At 34.2% G+C, this 21,147-nt stretch overlaps 1 protein-coding gene across 10 annotated transcripts in view; it reads left to right on the top strand.

The window, feature by feature from the left end:
- Positions 1–21,147, top strand: part of USP25 (ubiquitin specific peptidase 25) — a 152,960-nt gene that overhangs the window by 21,766 nt on the left and 110,047 nt on the right. For 4 of the 10 annotated variants that reach the window (XM_036881440.2, XM_036881442.2, XM_036881439.2 and 1 more), the window contains exons 2-4: positions 6,452–6,529; positions 9,540–9,684; positions 13,466–13,549. In XM_036881440.2, the coding sequence (XP_036737335.2) occupies positions 6,452–6,529; positions 9,540–9,684; positions 13,466–13,549 (307 nt within the window). Of the gene's footprint in view, positions 1–6,451; positions 6,530–7,977; positions 8,006–9,539; positions 9,685–13,465; positions 13,550–21,147 lie in introns of those variants that run through there. The other 6 variants (XM_036881444.2, XM_036881441.2, XM_036881438.2 and 3 more) reach the window with 4 other exon arrangements.

The following is a 21,147-nucleotide window of genomic DNA, read 5'->3' as shown; positions in this document are numbered from 1 at the left end:
TCTAATTAGTACCTCTTTCAAACCCTGTTAGTTCCAAGTTCAAGCCCTGTGATCTCACTTTAGTTCACCTCTGCAAACTCTGCTTTATTCATTTATTGAATCAATATTTATTGAGTGTCTACCATGTGCCAGACACTGTTCTAGTTACCAAGAACACAGTGATGAGCGAAATAGCATGTCCTTTCTGGAGTCTGGTGATTAACTATAGTATATTATTATAATCCATGATAAATACTAGAAGAACCTCCAACCTTAACAGAAGGCAATCAAATGTACAAAGATCTTTGAATTAGGAAGCAGAATGGTATTTTTTAGACCCTGAGTGTTAGAGGGGAGAGGAAGACAAGGGAAAGTAGTTCAAGGTGAGGCTAGAGATAGCTGTGGCAAGCAAAGGGTTCTTTAAGTCTTGATGAGGATCATACTGTAGGAAAATCTCCCACATCACAGAATACTACATGTGAACGGAAAGGAAGGGTCACATTGTCACCCTTAAAATTACAGGTACGAATGAAAAACAAGACTCCGGAAATCAAGGTTTTCTTTTTTGCTTATATAGTTGTTTAGAGGCAGGTTTGGGCTTATAAAAAGCTACATGTAGGCCATTTTATGTTATGTGGAATTATCTGTCAGTGAAGTTTGGAGATATCTCGTTATGCTTAGCTGTAATGTGAACCAGGGCAGCTAGTGTTATCAGGTAGCTGCAGGAGGTATTTGTAAAAATAGATGGATGTATGGTTACATATCTTAAAAGCAGTAGTATAATTTATCATTTTGTTGATGGAGAACTTCGAAGTGCTTACCACTCAGTGCCTAATAATGCTTTAGTGCATGTTACTCTGAAGTTTAACAATGCTTTTGGATTTTGTATCTAAGTGGGTTTTTTCCCTCTTAGAAATTTGAAAAAAACTTGAAAGCTTTTTTAAGAGGTCATTCTAAGAGTTGCCTTTTTTCTCCTAAAGATGGAAACCTTTTACTTTCCTTTGCACTAAACCAAGTTTTATTTATATTTGGAAATTCAGTTGAAGGAACCACTGGCTGATGAGTCACTCACCCCTTAACGCAGAAGACCTACCTTCTTTGTCATCAGCAGTGCTTAACTTTGCTTGTATCATTATCTATTTCATGTTAACATCATGGTGGATTTTTGCACTGAGTTTTCATTTTTCACTGAATCTTTAATTTCTAAAATCAGGTATCTAGAGAAGAGAAATATGGTAAAGACATGGGCCATGGAATTTGAAAAACGTGTTTTCATTGGTCTGTACTTACTAATCTCTTGAAGCCTCTGTTTGCTATAGAATGAGAGAACCTTTCTAGAGGGTGTGTGTGTGTGCATGTATGCATATGTTAAATGAGACTATATGCTGAAAGCACTTAAAACAGAGTCTGGCATGCAGTAAGAGCATAATAAATGCTCAACTTATTTTCTTGGCCTAAGCCAGTGATCCCCATTTTTCAGTCCTCAAGAAATAACACCATTGTTAAATATACTGCAGTCTCTACTGAAACAGATTTAAAACAGACTGAACATTAGGCAGTGTCAATTAGGAAGGGAAAGAATTTCTGTAAAACCCTCTGATCCTGAATTTATATAGAAATTTCTGATGCCTGTTTCTTCCTGAAATGAACGGTACTGTGTTTTGCATACAGTAGGCACTTGAAAAATGTCATCCTGCAATAAAAATTACGTTGAGGAAGGGCTCTGAAGGCCTGATGTGAGTCTTGGCTTGCTTGCTTATTGATTTTGTGTTTGCAAGCCACTAAAATCTCTTTGAACATTGTGTCTTCCCATTTTGGGTGAACAGTGTGAACCGGGTGCACCCACCTCCTTATACTTTCATAGATAAGAAATCCACAGAGGGAAGACCTTGGAGCTCAGAAAATGGAAGGGGTTGGATCACTGGTTAAGGAAGGAAGAACCGTATGGGGGACATTTTTAGTTGAGGATCTAGGTATATTGCAGACCAGAAGTCTGGTAAATTGGAAGGTGCAAACTTTGAAAGACTGACCAGGGTCTTAATCATAACAGAAATAGCTACCACAAAACCATATAATTACAGGAAATAAAGGTGCAGATTTTCAAAGACAGGAAAAGCACAGCTGGAAGATGCCAATAACAAAGGAGAAAACTTTACAAATGAGGTAGCTTCTCTGCTGTAAACCTAGAATTTTTCTTGTAGCTCACCTCTTTGATCTCTCTCCCATTTTTGGTAACTTAGCTAAGAAAACTGTTTCACCTTTTCTCCTGATTGCTCAGCATTCTTCCCACCCCAACTGTTTCCTTTTCACTGTTTCATTTTCAGTCATAATTCATGAGATTATGAACTCTGCTAGAGATAGATATGCCTGGGTCATTTTTTCTAGGATATTTTTCTGACTTTATTGTAAAAAATAACACCCGACAATAACAAAATCTCGAAAGATCTTGCTTCTCTTTATAAAATACTAAGGATTCTTATTGCACTCTGTATCAGTCAACTATCACCGTAAGAGACCACTCCAAAGATTAGTGGCATACCAAAACATTATCATGTTCATGATTTGCAGGTTGGTTGGGTGACTCTTCTTCGTATATGTCTCATTCTTCTGGTGCAGTGCGTTCTTCATTCTTGGGAGACAACTGGGTCACCCAGGTCATATTCTTCTTACAAAAGTTGCAGAAGTTCAAGAGGGACAAGCCCAACTGTGCAGGCACTTTTCATTTCTTCTTACATGCTGTCTGCTAATATGTCACTGGCCAAAGCATATCACATGGTCAAGCTCATCATCAATGCAGCAAGGAAATATTTAGTGTCTGTAGTAGGAGGAAGTGAAAAGTGGCAAGGGGTATGGATACAGAGGTAGAAAATTGGGAGTCTGACAATTTGGTAATCTTTGGTGACCGTTACATTTGTGTTTGCACTTTACTTTATAGTCATTAGTGTGTGTACATATACTCTTTTGGTATTCCACCACTCTAGCTTTATATGATTTTGTAAAAATAACTTCAATATAGTTTGTATATTTCCTATTTAAAAATATACAGTTATTTACTTAACTCAAATTGTGCATCTAGGTCCATGTGTATGAATCATTTGATATGATTATTAAAAATGTAGATCCCTTAATCTTAATTCAGAACTCCTAGAATCACAGTCTCTGGGGGTGGGGCCTGGGGCTCTTTATTATTAACAAACTCATCCTCTGCACATTAAAGTTTAGAACCTCCTACTTAGTGAAAGGACGTTTGCGTTGTTTCAGTGTTTTCAGCTTTATTAATAATAGCAGCATTTGTATAGATGACTTATTTCTTTTGGGTATTCAGTCTTTCCATGATTCATAATGAAATAATTTACAGTTGAGGGAAATAATAACTCTGTGAAAAGATTGAAGTTTGGAGTGCTGGCACTAGTGAGATTATAAACAGGCTTATAAAATCTTTTAAGTATTTTATGTTTACTAAAAGAAGACATTGCATTAGATAAGGAGAATTTCTGAAAAGTTTTTCTATTTCTTTATAGAATGTTAGGTATTGCATAACTTAGTCATGGTTCCCTGCTAGTTATTGGTAATTTTAAAAACGAAAGTAGGAAGTTGACAAGCTTAAAGAGAATTTTACTTTTCTTGTATTTCAGCCCTATAAATTTGGCAGTTCAGTTCATTTATTCAACTATTTTGATTCTTCAGGCATTTCGTATGACCTTGTCTATCTACTTTATTATATATTTTATTGTTAAATAGTCTTGGTCTTTTCAGCTCTTTAATAAGATTTTTGTGGAAGTGAAAATTCGTAGAGAGCATGGCAGATACTGCCAGTGCCTATCCAGTATACAGTCCTCCCTTTTTCCTTACCAACAGAATCCTGATTTCATTTTCAGAGCAGCTTTTTGCCTAGCTGAAAAATACATTTCCCAACCTCCTTTGCAACTATGACTCACTGCACAGCTTTGTTCTGCTCAGTGAGCCTTTAAGTGAAAGTTACAGATCGGGCTTGTTAAAGAAGGCAGAATCATTTGGCAGACATCTTTTGTCCTTCGCCCTTCCTTATCTTACCAAAAACTTGGACAGGATGCTGGAGGAGGAGACATGGAGTGACAGACATTTGATGAATGTCATATATAAGAATGTTTAGTGGGAAGACAGAAGGAGCTTAGATCCTTGATATGGTGTGGGATGTCCTTACCAGATCTGGATTGCTCACCTCCTGTCTAAGTTATATTAGGAGAAAAAGACACTGCAGTATATTGAAGCTACTATATTTAAATGGGATTCTGTTACATGTAGTTGAATGTAATTTCTAACTTATACATGTAGTTTCTGTAAAAGATATTTAGACTAGATTATCTCAAACCTGGCTTTTAAATTGCTTTATTTTTTCATTTTATTTTGTAGTTTGTTTAGGACCATTCACTTCTGAATGTATATACAGCTGACTCTTGAACAATACAGAGGTTAGGGACACATACCTCTGTGCAGTTGAAAGTCTGTGTTTAGCTTTTGACTCCCCAAATACTTAACTCCTCGTAGCCTACTGTTGACTGAAAGCCTAAAGTTGACAACATAAACAGTTGATTAACACATATTTTTTTTGTATGTGACATGTATTCTTAAAATAAAGTAAGCCAGAGAAACGAAAATGTTTTTTCAAATTGTCAAAATCTCCCAAAAATTTTCCCATATATTTGTTGAAAAAAAAAAATCCATGTTTTTTTAATTGTACCCCCACAATTCAAACCACATTGTTCAAGGGTCAGCTGTACATAATCCATATTTAAATTGTCAACGTGTTTGGAGATGCACATTTTATAATTCTGTCAACAAATCTGTATACAGGACATTTTAAAACTATTTTTAAGTAATTTTAAATTTAAAGTTATAAGAATAGTAAAAAGAATTTCCATGACTTTTTTTTCTGAAAAAAATTTGGGAGTAAGTTGCAGACAGCATGCCTCTTTACTACTTAAATATATCAGAGTGTGTTTTGTAAGAAAAAAGATATTTTCTTAACTATAGTGCAGTTATCAAATTTAGGAATTTAATATTAATGCAAACTGCTACTAAGCAGTCCATATTCATATTTCTTTAGTTGTCCTAATATCCTGAATAGTGATTAGTGTGAGATACAGTTTGGTCTCTCATATAACATTTGGTTGCCATGCCTTTTTGGTCCCTTTTAATCTAGAAAGTCATCCTTTGTCTTATATAATACAGACATTTTGAACATAACAGAACAATTTTTTTGCAAAAATATCCCTCAGTTTGAATGCCTGATGCTTCCTCTAGATTAGATTCAGGATAATATAACAATATAATATAATCCTGTATTATATATTCCTATAATGTAATATTACCCCATAGGTGATAGTGTCTTCTTGGTGTATCATATCAGGAGGCACATACTGTCATTTTATCCCATTATTGGTAATACTAATTGGTTGAGGTAATGCCTGGCAGGTTTCTTCATTATAAAGTTACATTCTCTCTCCCTTTTTAATTAGTAGGAAGAGTTTGAAACTATGCAACTATCTTGTTTCTCATAAAACTTTCACCCAATAGTTTCAGTATCCATTCATAATCCTTAACTGAATTATTACTGAGATAAATGTAAAACATTTTCAAGAAAGATTTCAGCAGGTCCTTTTATTACTTGTTCTCCATATCATATCCATTGCGGTTTCTTTATTTCTTGGTGCTGTTGAACAGTTTTGGGGGACTTGTTTTAAGAAATAGATATAGTAAGGAACATATTTCTTAATTAGGGAAGTTCAGGGAAGATACAGGAAGTTTGACAGTGGAATCCTATCCCTCTGCCTCTTTTTCTAACAGAGTGTAATAGATTATATAGGTCAAGAAAGTAAAAACAGATCTGAAGCGATTGGGGGCAAATGATCAATACTATTTAGGATCTCTCTGACAAATTGGAGAAAGAGATGATCCTCTTTTTCCTCAAATAGATCTTAGGATCAGCATGATACAATAAAACCACATAGCGCATGGCTGGCCAAAAGTATGTCTTTTTAAACATCCTAGGTGCTTGGATGCCGACTGACTTTAGGGACAGGGAAAGATTACTACAACTGTCTGGATCTCCTAGTCAAAATAACCAAGTAGATACCTGTTTGACCCAGTACCTTTTTGGGCCTAGTCATCATGCAAATCAGTCCAGTTCTTGTTGGGAGATGTAAGTTAGGCAGTGAAGAATGGGCTGGAAACTGTTAATTCAGTAGGACTTTTACATATAGAAGTTACCTTTTGGAAACAGGAAAATGGAATACGGGCTCCCCAGAGTGTGGTTCATTTTTTCTAAAAGAATGAAATTTGTTCAGTCTCTCTCGATCTCTTTTTTTTCTTTCTAACTCGTTTATTTTGCATGTCCTGTTTCTTCTTTTTTTTAATCCAAAGATCTTTTCTTATCCTTATAAATTTTCAGATTTCAGAGTGTAATGATTTTTATTTTTTCCCCCTCCTTTAGCACCAGCAGACATTTTTTAATCAGCTGAGAGAAATTACTGGGATTAATGACGCCCAGATACTACAGCAAGCTTTAAAGGTATGGCCTCTGTTCCTGACATAACAGTGTTTGTTACACTCTCAACTATATTGCCAACCATATTTGACAATTGAGATTTTAATTATACCATATGGTGTAGTAGTAGAGACATGGGAAAGAGCTTTTATGAAGTAAAGTGGCTTACTTAACATGCTGCAGTTTGAGTTTTCAGGAACCTAATGTTCCAAGATACCTTGGAGTGACAGATAACCTCTTTCCATATGAAACATTTTTTTTCATGCAAAATGGAGGCTTGTGAATCCAAATACTAATGGCTGGTTTTACTCAAGAGCCATGAATTTACAGTTAAAATGGGGGTGGAGGTGGAGTGGGGTAGAGAAAGAGGAAGGAGAAAAGAGAAGTAGAAAATTAACAGTGGGTCAAAGTCTTATATTTTTTCTTTATAAGAAGGAGAAACATAAATTAACTAAATTCAACTAAGTGCAGCTGAACATTCAACATTAACCTGTTCAGTATATCCAGTGAATAATATGCAGTATTTGGTTGTGTCTTATGAAGCACCCTCATTTCCATACAGAAGCAATCAGATGTGCACACTGAAAAAGACCAGGTGAATGAAAGGTGTGTAAAAACACAACTGCATTTTAAGTTTATATGTTGCTACTAAAGACAAACAACAGAATGGCATTTTTGCCACTATAGGCATTACACACAGCTTCAGTCCTTTGGAATTTGCTCCATGAGAGAAAAATGTTATTTTGATTCTGAGCCAAAAGTTCTGTATTCGTTTCTAGAAATAATTTATATTTAGATGACTGTAATCATAATCATCATAATAATAGTGATGATGACTAGCACTTATTCAGCACTTATGGTACTAGGTGTATTCTAAGTATTTTATGTGATAACATCCTCCTCATAATTCTATGAGGTATGTGTTTTCACCTCTTTTTAAGAGATAAGGAAACAGGTTAAAGTGATTTGCTAAAGATCACACAGCTATGTGGAGAATCCTGAAGTACAAATCACGCAGCCTGATCCTAGAGTGCCATATTTAATTTCTTCTTTTATTAGAAGCTTTGCCTCAGCTTTCCCCATCAGAAAAATGATAAAACAGTACCGTTTAGAGCATTAATCAGGGTTTATGAAGCCTCTGTAAGTATTTGGAGAGGAAGTAAAAGTGTTGTACCTCAGTTTTTATGGTTATGATACTTAGGTGACTGCTAGTCCTTTCTTTATTCTGGTAAATATGATTAAATTACTCTATGTCTACTTTCAAAAAGTGCCTTTTCTGTTCAGTATCACTGAGTGTGAGGGCTACACACATTATCTTGTTAGGGCAAATTTGGTGAATTCACATTTCTTTAACTAGGGAAACGTAGAATATGTTTAATTACATAAGCATAATTAATCAAATTATTTTTTGTCAACATTTCCTTTAAGTTGTGTGTGTTGATTGTAGTTTTATTTTTTAACTTTTGTTTCAGTTACCAGCAGCTGGTGAGGGGGTAGGAGGTAATGTACTTATACCTTAACTGTTGCCCTGTATAAGTATGTAAGGTGTTATTAATAATAAGTTGACTCAGTGATAACACTGACAAGGAGTTTACTTTTGGGAGCCACAATATTATTGATTGATTTCAGCAGTTTTATTTTATTTTGAGGATCTTCTTAACCCTCTTTAAATTGTATACATCCCTGTTGAATTCAGTTATTATTATATGAGGTAATATATGAAAAGCACTTAGCACATTTCTTGGCATGTAGTAAGCTCAGTAAATGTTAGCAATGGTATTATAAATTATCTTCTGACTAATTTACTCACCTAACTATAAAACATGTTATGCTCATATTTTGGATGAGTCATTAAAAATCTTAGAATGGTTGTAAAAAATAACAAAGTTTAAAGCAGTAGTGCTTTTCAAACTACACTCTGACATTTTTTCTCTTCTCATCAGCTACTAGAATTAGAGTTGGGGTGGATTGTGGAATTTTCTAGTTGCTGAGGCCTCAAATCTTGGAATCATTCTGATCTTTCTCCATCACCCCACATTTAATATGATAGCAAATAGTGCTGTAATCTCTGCTTCTGCCCTTTCTCTCCTATAGTCTATTTTCAACACACAGCCAGAGCGATCTTTTTAAAATGTTAAGTCATACCATGTCATTTCTGTCCAAAACCCTCCACTGGCTTCTTATTACACTCTGTGTGTATGCTTAGGTTGTTAAGGCCTATACAGTCTTATGTGTCCTGGCTTTCTGTTATGAAGATTAACTTCATTATTAATATCTGGATTTCCTAATTGTTGAATTAGTTGTCATCGAGCTAGTGTTACATTTATTATTAATTATCCAGAGAATATAAAAATATATAACTGGGCAAGTCTCTTATTTTGCTGTTTCAAAATTCTTAGTTTTCTAGCTCCTGCTTTCTTTTAAATTAACTTCAGAATAATTTTGTTAAGGTATGCTTTTGATAAGAACTATATAAAATTTATATATTTATCTTGGGTAGGATTGTTATATTGACGGTATTGAGTATTTCTGTCTAGGAGTTCTGTGTATCTCCCTAATATCAAGTTTCAGAACATTTTGCTGTTTTCTTCCTGTAGTCTTTGATATTTGCTTGTTGCTTGTTAAGTTTGCCTCCAGGTATCTATTTAGCATCCATATTAAAGGGAATATATTTTATTGTCCTTGTTTGCAGAAGTACTTGCTTAAATATTCATTTTTCACTTTTAAATGGCACGTTCCAGAAAAAAATTTTTAGTTTCTTAATTTGTTTAAAAGTGTAAGTTTTTGATTGAATTTTGTTAAGCAAAAATGAAAGTCATAAGAATATAGATTTTTTTACATAATATTAGGAAAATAGAATTACTATTAATATAGTAAATGTTTATGATGAATTTACACTGTAAAATTAAAATTAGAATAATTTCAAATCTGAATGATTTTTGCTATTAAATATTATAGAGAAAATTACTTAAGTCATGTGAGAATGTATAGAGTTATTTAAAAATATTTGATGTTCCATTCTTGATATTTGAAGGATAGTAATGGAAACTTGGAATTAGCAGTGGCTTTCCTTACTGCGAAGAATGCTAAGACCCCTCAGCAGGAGGAGACAGCTTATTACCAAACAGCACTTCCTGGCAATGACAGATACATCAGCGTGGGGAGCCAAGCAGACACAAGTAAGTTTATCTCTCTTAATAATTTAGTAAGAATGTAATGAAAAATCTTTGGGGGGAATCTGGTAGTACTTTTTTCAAGCAGAGGTGAAGGACAAAAAAAATACTTTAATTTTTATTCTTTTTAGTATAGTTGAAAGGAGCATGTGTTTTTTTTTATGAGCTGCATTATATTTTTTTCCAGTTCAGGAGTAAAAGATTATACTTGTTATATATCTTTTCATAGAGTGTTTCATATAATATTCATTGTTTTGAAATACAAAACAGCTATAGCTGTTACTCATTAAAGAAACAAAAATTTCTAGGATTTTAGTGTACACAAACTTTTGTTTTATGGATTTTAAGTGTTGGTAGAGGCCTTCGTATAATTTTGAAGGTAAAGTATTGTTTCTAATTACTGATAGGCTTACCATTTAATAGATCTTTCCCTCTCTCAACCCCTGCCCTTCCCCTAAATAAAGATTTTAGAAAAGGTTTATTACCATGTAACAAAATAAACACACATACGCACACACACATACACGTATATACACATACATATTGAAAATTTTACATAGGAGTTTAATTTTACTTCATAATATGAATACTTTATGCATATAGATACCCCTGCATCTTTCAAAATAGTTCAGTTACCTCCATATCTCATTATGTTGTAATAAGTGCACTATATAAAATGGTAGGGCACTACATAAAATACATATGTTTTTATATAACAGTAGAAAAATTGTATGCATTCTGGATTTGAGAAGTTTGATTAATAGCTTGTATTTGAAGAGAATTTCTGATTTTCTTTATAGACTTTGTCCAAGTTAGGAAACAACCCAGAACACATTCACATAGATGTTTATAGGTATGATTGGCATTAAACACTGTTTAATGTTTTTTGATACAGTATTTTAATTTCAGATTTTCAGGGTAATCTTAGTATTTTTGCTCCACAAATAATCTTATGTCAGCCAAAGTTGGAAGTTTAATATATGTAAGACAGGCCCAGTTGCTTGTGTCTAAGTTTCAGACAACCTGTGGTATGGCCCCATGTACAACTTCCTTTTCTACTGTTTTCCTCTCACTTTACACTGCAATATTACAGAATGGCTTGAAGTTCTTACCCATCCAGTGCTATTTATTTTCTTTGATTTTTACATTTGCTAGTTCTTATGTCTGAACTTCCTTTTAACCTTTACCCCCAGGCTGATTTCTTCTGATGTTGTAAGATTTAGATCAAGAGCTGATGGTTCTGGAATGGTTTTACTGCCCAGAGAATAATTCTGTCTTAACCAGTACTGTGTTATTTTGAAATAATTGACTTAGCCTTTCTCATTTACCAGACTGGAAGCTTAACAGGGCAAGACACAATTTATGTTCTCACAATCATACTAGAACGTCTAAGTTTCTCAAAAAGTGTTTGTTGAATTATTTTTGATAGTATGTATAAAAAAGCTGTTTCAGAAGCAATGAAAGGGAATGAAGTTGAGAAGCTTGTTTGCAAGAAGTTGGAAAAAAGGTAAGTGGTATGAATAGAGGAGGATTCAGTATGTGAGGATAACATCTAGTATCTTTCACGGGTTAGAGGCTTTGGAGGAAAGTAAAATTAGTTCAGAAAAGAACAAAAGAATGGTTTTGACTGAAGGCAACTCGTTAAAGTAAAGGAAACAGGAAATTGACTAAACATGGTTAAGTGTTCTGAAAAGACCTTTGGAATAATAGCTCTGAGTTCTTAAGATGGACTGTACTTTGTGATATGAGATAGCATATATAGGTATGCAAGGGAGAATTAGGATTATAAGACTGCCCTAAACAAAAAAAAGATACCTTATGTGCTGTGTGCAAGCCAGGAAATAACTGTTTAAGCAAGATTCAGAAGTTTTGACAAATAATAGTGACAATATTATAGACAAAAATATTTGAAATACAGGTACTCTTAGAAGGCAAGCTGATTTCAGAGGGCTTGTGTCTCATTTGAATAATAATTTAAAAAATTTGTTTAGGTGTGTGCTTGAAAAACATGCACTAAATAACTTTGTATTCCACTTGAGAAAAAAGGAGGAGAAATGGAGTTTCTGGTTTTATCCCAACTGTTTGACTGTTGTATTATGCAAATTGCTTGCTGTTGTAGTTTCTTTACCAATAAAGTGTACCATTCTTCTAACCAGGATGTTAATTCATAACTCAGTAATTTAGATAGTGTATCCATAAAATTGGTTTGAGATTATTGAGAAAAAAAATGTTGGAGAAATATAATGTTGATTTTATTGTAATAGTGTAAGTATCAAACTAGGAAAAAAATAACTGATGAAGTAACAATTTATTTTACATTTAACAAATTTATACCATACCTACAAAGTTATACGAAGTGCAGTTGCCTTTAGGAAGTAGTCTTGGTTCAGTATTTAAATTTAGTAGTGTCATAATAGTGTTACGTGGTTAAAACTGAGAAAGTTAGGAGGTGTCATGCATTCGGGAGACCCCTTAAATTATTATGTTGTTATTCCTGAGAAGAAATGAAATCTTTTGTGTATTTTTAATTCCTGGAAGGAGTGGTAAAAACTGGGAATGAAGAATAGAAAATAATTACAAATGAACATATGTTCAAATGGAAGCCTGTACTGAAACAATTGCCTAAGTGCTGAAGGAGTGTGGGGTATTGGACTTATCAGTGTGTGAGGAAGTTTTCAAGGGTTTGTTCTAGATATGAAAACTCTTTTTGAGCATTTTCTCAATTTTATTGAAATATATTGTTACTTGAAAGTTGACCATAGTTTAACTTAATTCTTTTAAATATGGCAGGGATTTTATTTTTCGATTCCTTCTTTCCTAGGTATTAAGTCTTTTAGAACCAGAGCTGAAGCACAAACAAAACCTTGCTAACTTTGTGTGTTATCTACTGGTTTGCAATGCTGGCAGAACATATGCTTTGAAATAAGTCTCTAATGCTACATGCATATGATTCCCCGTTGTTATAAGGTGTTTATAATGGAGTCTCTTTTAGAAGGAATAAAATACTTATTTTTTTAAATACTAGAAAAATTTCGCTTTCAAAGGGTTAAGCAGTTAGACCCTTCACAAATTTAGAATCAAATTTTTTTCCCAAAAAAGTCACATTGAGGGCTTATGGGGGAAATTTTCATTTATGCATACCCCCAGGTACATCAGAAGATAAAGTAAATTAAGTCACTTGACTTGAAAAACACATATTTTGAAACTTGGTATGTTATTGAAGAAATAATTTCATTTTCCACAGTTAGTAGGACAATGATTTGCCTTTTTAGTGTGTTTTTACCTTTCATTTAGGAGAAAAAGGAAACATTTCAAGGAAAGCTTGTACTCTGTGTAACAAGGCATTAAGAAATGGTATACCTGGTGTTTTTGTATTTCTTTAGTGACATTCTGTAATTTAATATAATTCTGAGAAAAGGCCCAAATCATTTACAGTATTATGAACAAAAATTCTAGGCACCTTTTTCCATTACTTGTATTTCCTGTCCATATTTGATGTTGTGAATTGTCAGGTGAGTGCTTCCCACGTCCAGCTTAAATTGAAATTAATTGGTCTTGGAGTTTTGCAGTAAAAAAGATACTGATACAAAGGGGACTGGGAAACAATACAAGATACTGAGAGATCATAGGTATACGTAATATTCGGAGGAGAGATTCTGCAAAGTTTTTGTGTGGTGGCAAACTCTGTCATAGAAATGACCATACAAGGCTTTTGCCCAATTTGAAATCAAATGGTAATATTCTTGCTTTCATGACCATTACATTCTTTTGAACTCTTTTAAGACAGGAAAAAAAGAGTATATGCCCACCAGAATGAGATGTACTACAGGTGAGCAATCAAAGTATGGATCAAAAGATAAGAGGGATTTGGGTAGGTAATTTTAACACAGAAAGTAATGCCACATATTGGCTTAAGTTGTAGAAAAATTGTTATAACACTTTGAAATGAGGGTTAAGCAATTAGACCCTTCACAAATTTAGAATCAATTTTTTTTCCCAAAAAAGAGTTTGAACTATTTGGTAAAGATTGCATAAAAAGTGAGAAAAAGGTTGAGGTTCTGTCCTTGGTTATATTGCTTGGCCAGCTTATAAATGCTTTAAAGCACAAGTGAAAATAGAGTCTAGTGCTCTCATCCCTACTTAGGGTAAATCACTTTGTTAAAAACAGTTTAGGATTTTATTAATTAAACACTGATATTTTTCCTACTCCCCAAATTTGTTAAAAAATTAATTGTGAATAGAAAAAATTATTATCATGGAAATTAAATCTCTCATTAGAGATTACTAATGCATAAAACTGATTTGATTATTCACCAAAAGTCAAGATTAAGCTTAAAAATGAGATGGTACAGTAGAGTGAAAGTTAGTTGTAACTGATTGGATGCAGTTAAGCTTATGTTCCATTAGTCATGTACTATAAAATGACTTGTATAATTTTATGAATTTTCTTTAATTTGAGGGCAGAATGATAGCTATGGGCCAGAACATTCTGTTGACTAGTATAGAATATTAACTTCAATTTTTTTCACAGTCCAGTTTGGAAAACACAGTAAAATTGATGAAAACCTCAGGAATGGCTCCTTTACTGTTCACTTTCCTTACTTACCAATGCTGCTGTTATATAATTTTAGCAGCTGTTAAGAAAAAAAGAACGAGCATTTAGAGCTGAACTGTTCAATATAGTTGCTAGGAATCACACGTGGCAACTTAAATTTAAATATAAATTAAAATTAAGTAATATTAAAATTCAGTTTCTCTGTTGCAGTAAACATATTTTAAATGTTCAGTAGTAGTTACATGTTACTAGTGGTTAACATATTGGACAGTTAAGATAATAGTACTTTTCTATGATAGAAAGTTCTGTTTGATGTCACTGTTTTAGAGACTCTAAAATAAGCAGTTGAGATTGGAAAAGTAGTAACATCTTAAAAGAGAGCTGACTAAGGGCAGAAGAGAATGGGAGAGCGGAGTGGGAAATACCATTTATGTTGCTTACATCCTCATGCTTTTAAGTACTGTTCTTTTAACACGATATCTTATTATGTTACTTGTCCTTTCACTTACTAGAAAATATTTTAAATGATGAAACATATGTTCTTAAGTCTTCTAATTGGTGCCACTGTGAAGATGGTTTACTAATTATTATCTCTATTTCATGGTCTAGATAATAACCTTTTGTTTAAAAAATATTTACTTATTGCTTAATATATATCAGTTACTTTTTAGGCCATTAAAGAAAACAGAGTCTGAATTTACATAGGGGGAAGACAGACAGTAAATAATTACTAAATAATGTCAGGTAGTAGTAAGTTCATGAAGAGTGATTGAGCAGGGTAAAGGGACAGAACATGATAGGGGTGAGGTTGTACATCGGGCATGGGGTATGTGTTTTAGATAGAGATTCAGTTGGGGAATGTCTCTTGGGTGAGGTCACATTTATAAGGATACCTGAGTGAGGTGAGGAAGTAAACCTCATGGTGGATGTGTGAGAGAAGTGCATCCCAGTTTGGGTCTTGAGACTATGTTTGGCCTAGGAGATGGTTAAAGGGGACAACCATGGTTGAAGCAGAATGAGTAGAGGTGAGACTGGCAGTATTCTCATTTCTGATCTCCTCCTTGACCATCCCTTTGCCCTCTCTGGGCAACCCAGTCCTTCTGGTGGCCCAGTGATTTTGTTTTTTAACAGCTCTTCCTAACCTTCCAAAGAAACATTTAGGTTGCAGTTCTACCAGTTTATGTATGCATACTTTTTCCTTCAGTTGTTCCTGATCTGGTACATGTTCTTATTACAACTTTTGTCACTCTTCAACAGTTTAACTCCTAACTCCCCAGAGGTCTTTCTACTAATATCACTCTGCTGCCTAGAAATCTTTGCTGGTGGTAAAGGTATACTTGACTTAAGGATTTCTCCTAGGTTCACCTTTATGTAGATAAGGAAAACAATGGAAGAACTTTTTTTTTTCTAAAATCAAAATCTTTACATATATTGTAGTTGAGATTATGGACTAAACTGGCTTTTGTGAATTAACTTGGAAACCTTTTATTATTTAATATTCTACTTTCATGAGAAAATGAATTATGAGTTATAAACAGTGTATACATTTGAAGTCTGATTCATTGTTAAGTTGATGATTGCCTGTATTTTGGAGTTAGCAGAGAAATGGTTGGTAGTATTTAAGTTTTACTCAAATGGTTATTCTTTGGAAAGTAGGAGATTATGAGGGTGAGTTTTATATTTTGGTATATATGTATTTCTGAGTTTACAGAAACTATTTTAATTTGGGCAGTCTTAAAAGTGGATATTACTGTTTATAGGCTTTTGTAATGTAATTTACTATCGTGTTATTCAACTAATACATTTGTGCCTTTGAATTGTGTGCACACTAATACCAGAGGTAAGGGTTGGTTAATACAAAGTTGGATGTTTTACCAATGTCCTCCCTTGGTACTGATATAAAAATATTCGTAATGCTTTGGTATTTGGATGGAACTTTTAAAGAGGCTAAATTTTTATAATTGACTTTTGCCAACTGGAAATAGTTGACAGCCAAACTTATTTTCTCTTCTTTTTGAGTGTGTGCCTACAAGAAAATCATAGAGGGCTAATTTTCTTTGTGAAATTGATAGCTCATTACATGTTTTATGGAAGCTGTCCTTACTCCAGAAAAAGAAGAAATTCAAGGTTAACCATTCTATTGAAATAACATTTTACTTAATATTCTGGTCTTAAAATCATGTTTTGATATATGAATAGGTTATAATAGTCTTCTTTCAGGACTCCTGTGTAGTTCTAAAATATCCTGTGGAAAGAAGAAGCTTGATGGTATAGTGGGAACATCACAGGGAAAAATTACTCTAATTATAGTGAAACTACAAATAAGAAATAAATCTCCATTGCTTAAAGGAAGAAGTCCCAGCTTTTCAGTTAAAGGCCAGTAGTCTCCGGTCAATCAATCTTTCTAGCATTAGAGATTATGCTTGTTTCTTTCCATTGCTAGTTTCTATTGCTTTTTTCTTTCTCTGCCCACAGTCATATTTCTGACACTAGATGTGTGAGATTTTTCCCATACCCATCCAGTTCTCTGACACCAGCTGGGTGTCCTATGTTCAATTATGACAATAACTACCTTGAGTTCACATCAGATCCCACAGCTGAAGGGCTCAATCCCATAAAACTGCCCCCATTTTTATATGCCAGTCACAATTAGTGGGTACCTAGGTTACCCACATTTCTGTCTGACTTGGCTACATATTGGGAGTTCTCATGACCCCTTCCTCAAATTAGATAATTTGCTATAATGGCTCACAGAACTCAGGGTTTACTTATGTACAGAGTTTATTATATAATAAAATATGTGATACAAATGAACAGCCAGATGAAGAGGTACAGAGAACAAGGTTTGAAAGGGTCCCAAGAAAATGAGGTTCTGTGTTGTGAAGTGGAGTGTGCCACCCTCCCAGCATGTGCATATGTTCATCAATCTGGAAGCTCTCTGAGCTCTGTATTTTAGGGATTTTTATGGAGGCTTCATTATAGTAGACATGATTGATTATTAGTAACTCAATCTCCAGCACCTCTCTCTTCCCTGAAGGATGGGAGATGGGGCTCAAAGTTCCAGGTTTCTCATTATAGCTTAGTCTTTCTGGTGACCAGTCCTCATCCTGAAGCTATACAGGAGCCCACCAAGAGTCCCACCTCACTAGAACAAAAGATGCTTCTATCCACCAGGAAATTAAAAGTGGTTTAGAACCTCTGTGTCAAGAAGTAGGGTCATCTAGCATCTTTATCACTTACCTTGCTCTTTGAATGAATTGCTTGTTTGCCTGTGTATGATATTACAGCATCCTAGATTGGTAATTTGGAAAAAATTTCCTTAAAAATGGTGGAAGAATGTCTGCATTATAAAACAAATCAAAATTGTTAATATGACTTGATTTCACTAGAAAAGCCAAGTACTGGGAAGATACCAAACTCATAATGGTGTAAACAAGTTTTCCAAATTTCCAATTTTTGCTTGAAAATTCCATGTTAGTCATTGGCAGCAAGTATTCTCACTTTGTTCTCCTTCAAATGACAGGCTCACTTTATTTGCAATAAAATGTCTGCCAAAAACTGGTCTGCATATCATAGTTTGTAGTTTGTCAGTCGTTCTTTCAAGAAAAAAAATGTTCCAATGAAAAAAAAACAAGCCATTTCAGCTTGCAACTCAAGCATTGCACTTGATTATTAGGAAATGGCTTACTGTGCATACCTACTATTTTGTCACATAGAATTAAAAGAACATTCTAGCTCTGGGAATAAGGGGGTTCCCCGCCTGGGGCAAGTTTTCTCTGAATCCAGTGAAACTGAAGGAGGACAAGGGGAAGGGCAGGTTGCTCACAGCTCGCTAGGGTTCACTAGCCATCCTGTGTTCCATCTGTTCCCTGTGGCTAGGCGCCTTCCAAGAGTACTCCATATGCAGGCCCCTGTTGGTGGGGCACCAGACCAGTTAAGTGCCAGGAATGGAAGGAAGGGGAAAATGGCCATTTTCTTTCCCCCCCTTGCCTGGTTGCTGTCCTGCCGTGGCCTGTTGATATGTAAATGGTCCCTTATCCACACACTACAATGGAAGCCAGGTGGATGTTCTGGAGGAAACTTCCATTTACCCCACAACCATGTAAACCCATGTTTGAGATTTAATAAAATTAATTTCTCCCTTGTTATCAAGGATTTGGGTGAATTGTTTATATAACTTGGTGCTTTCTACCTTGATTTGTGCTAAAAACAGCAGTTTTATACACCATTACTTTGCATCATCAGTGCAAATGTGACCATAGTAGAAAAGGCAGGTAACATCTTAGTATTATTATGAGAATATTTTTTATTAAAGAAGCCCTTTCCCTAATAAGATCATGGGAAATCCCAAGTGATCCGTGTGGACCACACTTGGAGAACTGCTAGTATGGAGGAAAGACCACTGGATTTAATAGTTAAAGACTTAAATGTGAAACCTGTCCTCCAATCATTATTCTTATGATCTTGTACTTCATTCTTACAACTTGTTATCTTATTTGTGAAATAGGGCTAAAAACATCTTCCCTTTTATTTTTGCTTTTGTGATGCTTGAGTTACAATTGCTAAATTAGGAAAATCTCTAAATATAAGTTGTTATTTTTAAACAAGGTTCTGCTCTAGCTAGCTTGGTTTACTTGTCATTCGTTAAACAGTAAACACTCCAGATAGTTTCAAAGAGGAAATTTAATACAGGGGATTAGGTTCTTAAAAAAAAAATACTGGAGGAGGGGTCTCTAGGTCAGCCTTCCAAAACGACTCCCAGATACTGGCAGGTCTGGCAAGGCAGGGAAGCTACTTGCTCTGCCACAATCAGGAAGGTAGTGAATCGGGGGCTGCCCCTGGGATTACTGAGCTCAAGAGCATACTTCTAGTTGCAGCCCAGAGAACACGCAGCCAGGATTATGAAATAGCTACTGAACTATGCCTAGACATTGGAATACAGAATCTAGTTGCCAATTCTATAACTTGACATCCTCGAAGCTGAAAATTCAACACTGCACTGCTGCTGTGGAACAATCCACATCTGCTCAGTCATGCTCTAGGAAAAAAGCCAAAGGCAGCAGTAGTGGCTTCCCACTCACTCTGCCCTCAGAATCTTGTGTTAGTGGACCTAGTTTGTGGAACCTAAGTCCAGAGCCTTAACTGCAAATGAATCAGGAAAATAGGTTTGTTTTAATCTTTCCAGCTGTGTAGTTGAAGAAAGCCACTAGGAAGAAGAGATGGAGACTGAGGGCCAATTGATCATACACACGAAACTTGTTTTTCTGTTTCTTTGTAATTTTCAAATTATTTTCTTTGCTTCCTTTATTCTTCTGTCTTTACTCATGCAAATCCTTGTTATTCTTTAATGACCAAGAAATTCTCATGAGGCCATTCACACCTTACTAGTCCTAGCTTCTTCATCATTGGTATTTAAGTTGGACTGGCTTCACCCAGGTAACACCCCTCTACAGCTGTGGTCTAGCTTAGGACATCTTTGACCTGCTGGCATATGGAGGTGTGTTCCTTCATTTCACTTGCTGTGTACTTCTGTTCCACATTTTACTTGATTGAATTTTTTTGGATCCTACTTACTACATTTTTTAGGTTTATTAAATCCTCTGAGGACATTAAAAGAGAAATACCTTCCAGACTAACTATTATTTCTAACATTTTTAATACTCTTGTAAGCTACTGTTTGGAGAAAAAGTGTGGATAACAATATGAGTAAACTTCTGAAGCTGTCAATATACATTATTTCTTTCTTATTAAGTATGGAATATTCTTTTCTTGTATCTGGTTATAATTCTGTAGCCAGATGGTAAAATACAGGCACCATATCTCCTTATCCTGTACCCCTTTTTCTTTGTTTCCCTCTTGTAAAATTCTTTTATAAGCTTACAAAGAAAATAATAATTTTAACACATCTCCAATATAAATAAACAAGATGAATGCAAAACTTGTCATAAATCCAGTAAGCATAATTCCAGTCACAAAAAGAAGGCATTAACAGCTATAATTCTTTCTCTTTCTCATCATATTGTTTTATAATCCCCTACTAAGCAATATGTTTCCTGTGATAATGGGAGTATTATTGGCATCTTTTGGGTTAAGGAAATTGACTAATGCATATTGGGAAATTGGATTAAAAAGTGTTTTTTCTGAAGGTAGTATAATAGTTGTAGCCTTTATTCTTTGAGAAAGAATACTTAACAGCATTGAAAGTATTTTATTTTGTTAGAAAAGAGTATAGTGTCATTTATTTATATATTCCTTTTTGTGAAATGAAAACTACATGTTTTTATTAAATAATTCAGATAGTATAGAGAAGTGTTTAAATTGGAAAGTAAAAGTTCTTTATCCTTCCTCTTACTATAATCTTCCTTATTAAAATTAACCATCGTTAACAGTTTGGTACATTCTTCCAGACTTTAAAAAATATATCTATAAACATATATACATCTGTGGTCAGTTTCTGAAACATTGATTTTGAGAGCCTATTTGTTAATTATTATACTTTGATAATGTCCAGGTGGTAGCAGGACAAACTATAATTTGTGTGTATTTTGGTTAACTTTGGAAAGTATAAATGTAAATATTTAATTTTGTTGATTTCAATTTTTATTAGTTAAGAACTTGTTTTTAGCAGTCTTTCTGCTTATTAAGCTTTTGATTAGAGACTTCACAATAAATATTAATGTTCTTCTGTAATGAAAAATATTTGTGCTCTTATTTTAGGTATATTCTGTACAGAAGAACATTATAAATAGAACAAATTTAAAATGTATTTCCATTCTCTTCAGAGAGGCTCTTCTACAGAATTAAGTTGATTCTGACTTCGTTTGAAAAAATATATTGGTATAAAATCTGCATGATAAGAATTACCTTTCATTTTGTTTGACTTTTAATTTTGAGAAAGATAGTTTTGCTTTTCA

This window comes from Manis pentadactyla, chromosome 1 (assembly GCF_030020395.1).
Source record: "Manis pentadactyla isolate mManPen7 chromosome 1, mManPen7.hap1, whole genome shotgun sequence".
NCBI lineage: Eukaryota > Metazoa > Chordata > Mammalia > Pholidota > Manidae > Manis > Manis pentadactyla.
This window is presented reverse-complemented; position numbering and strand designations above follow the sequence as displayed.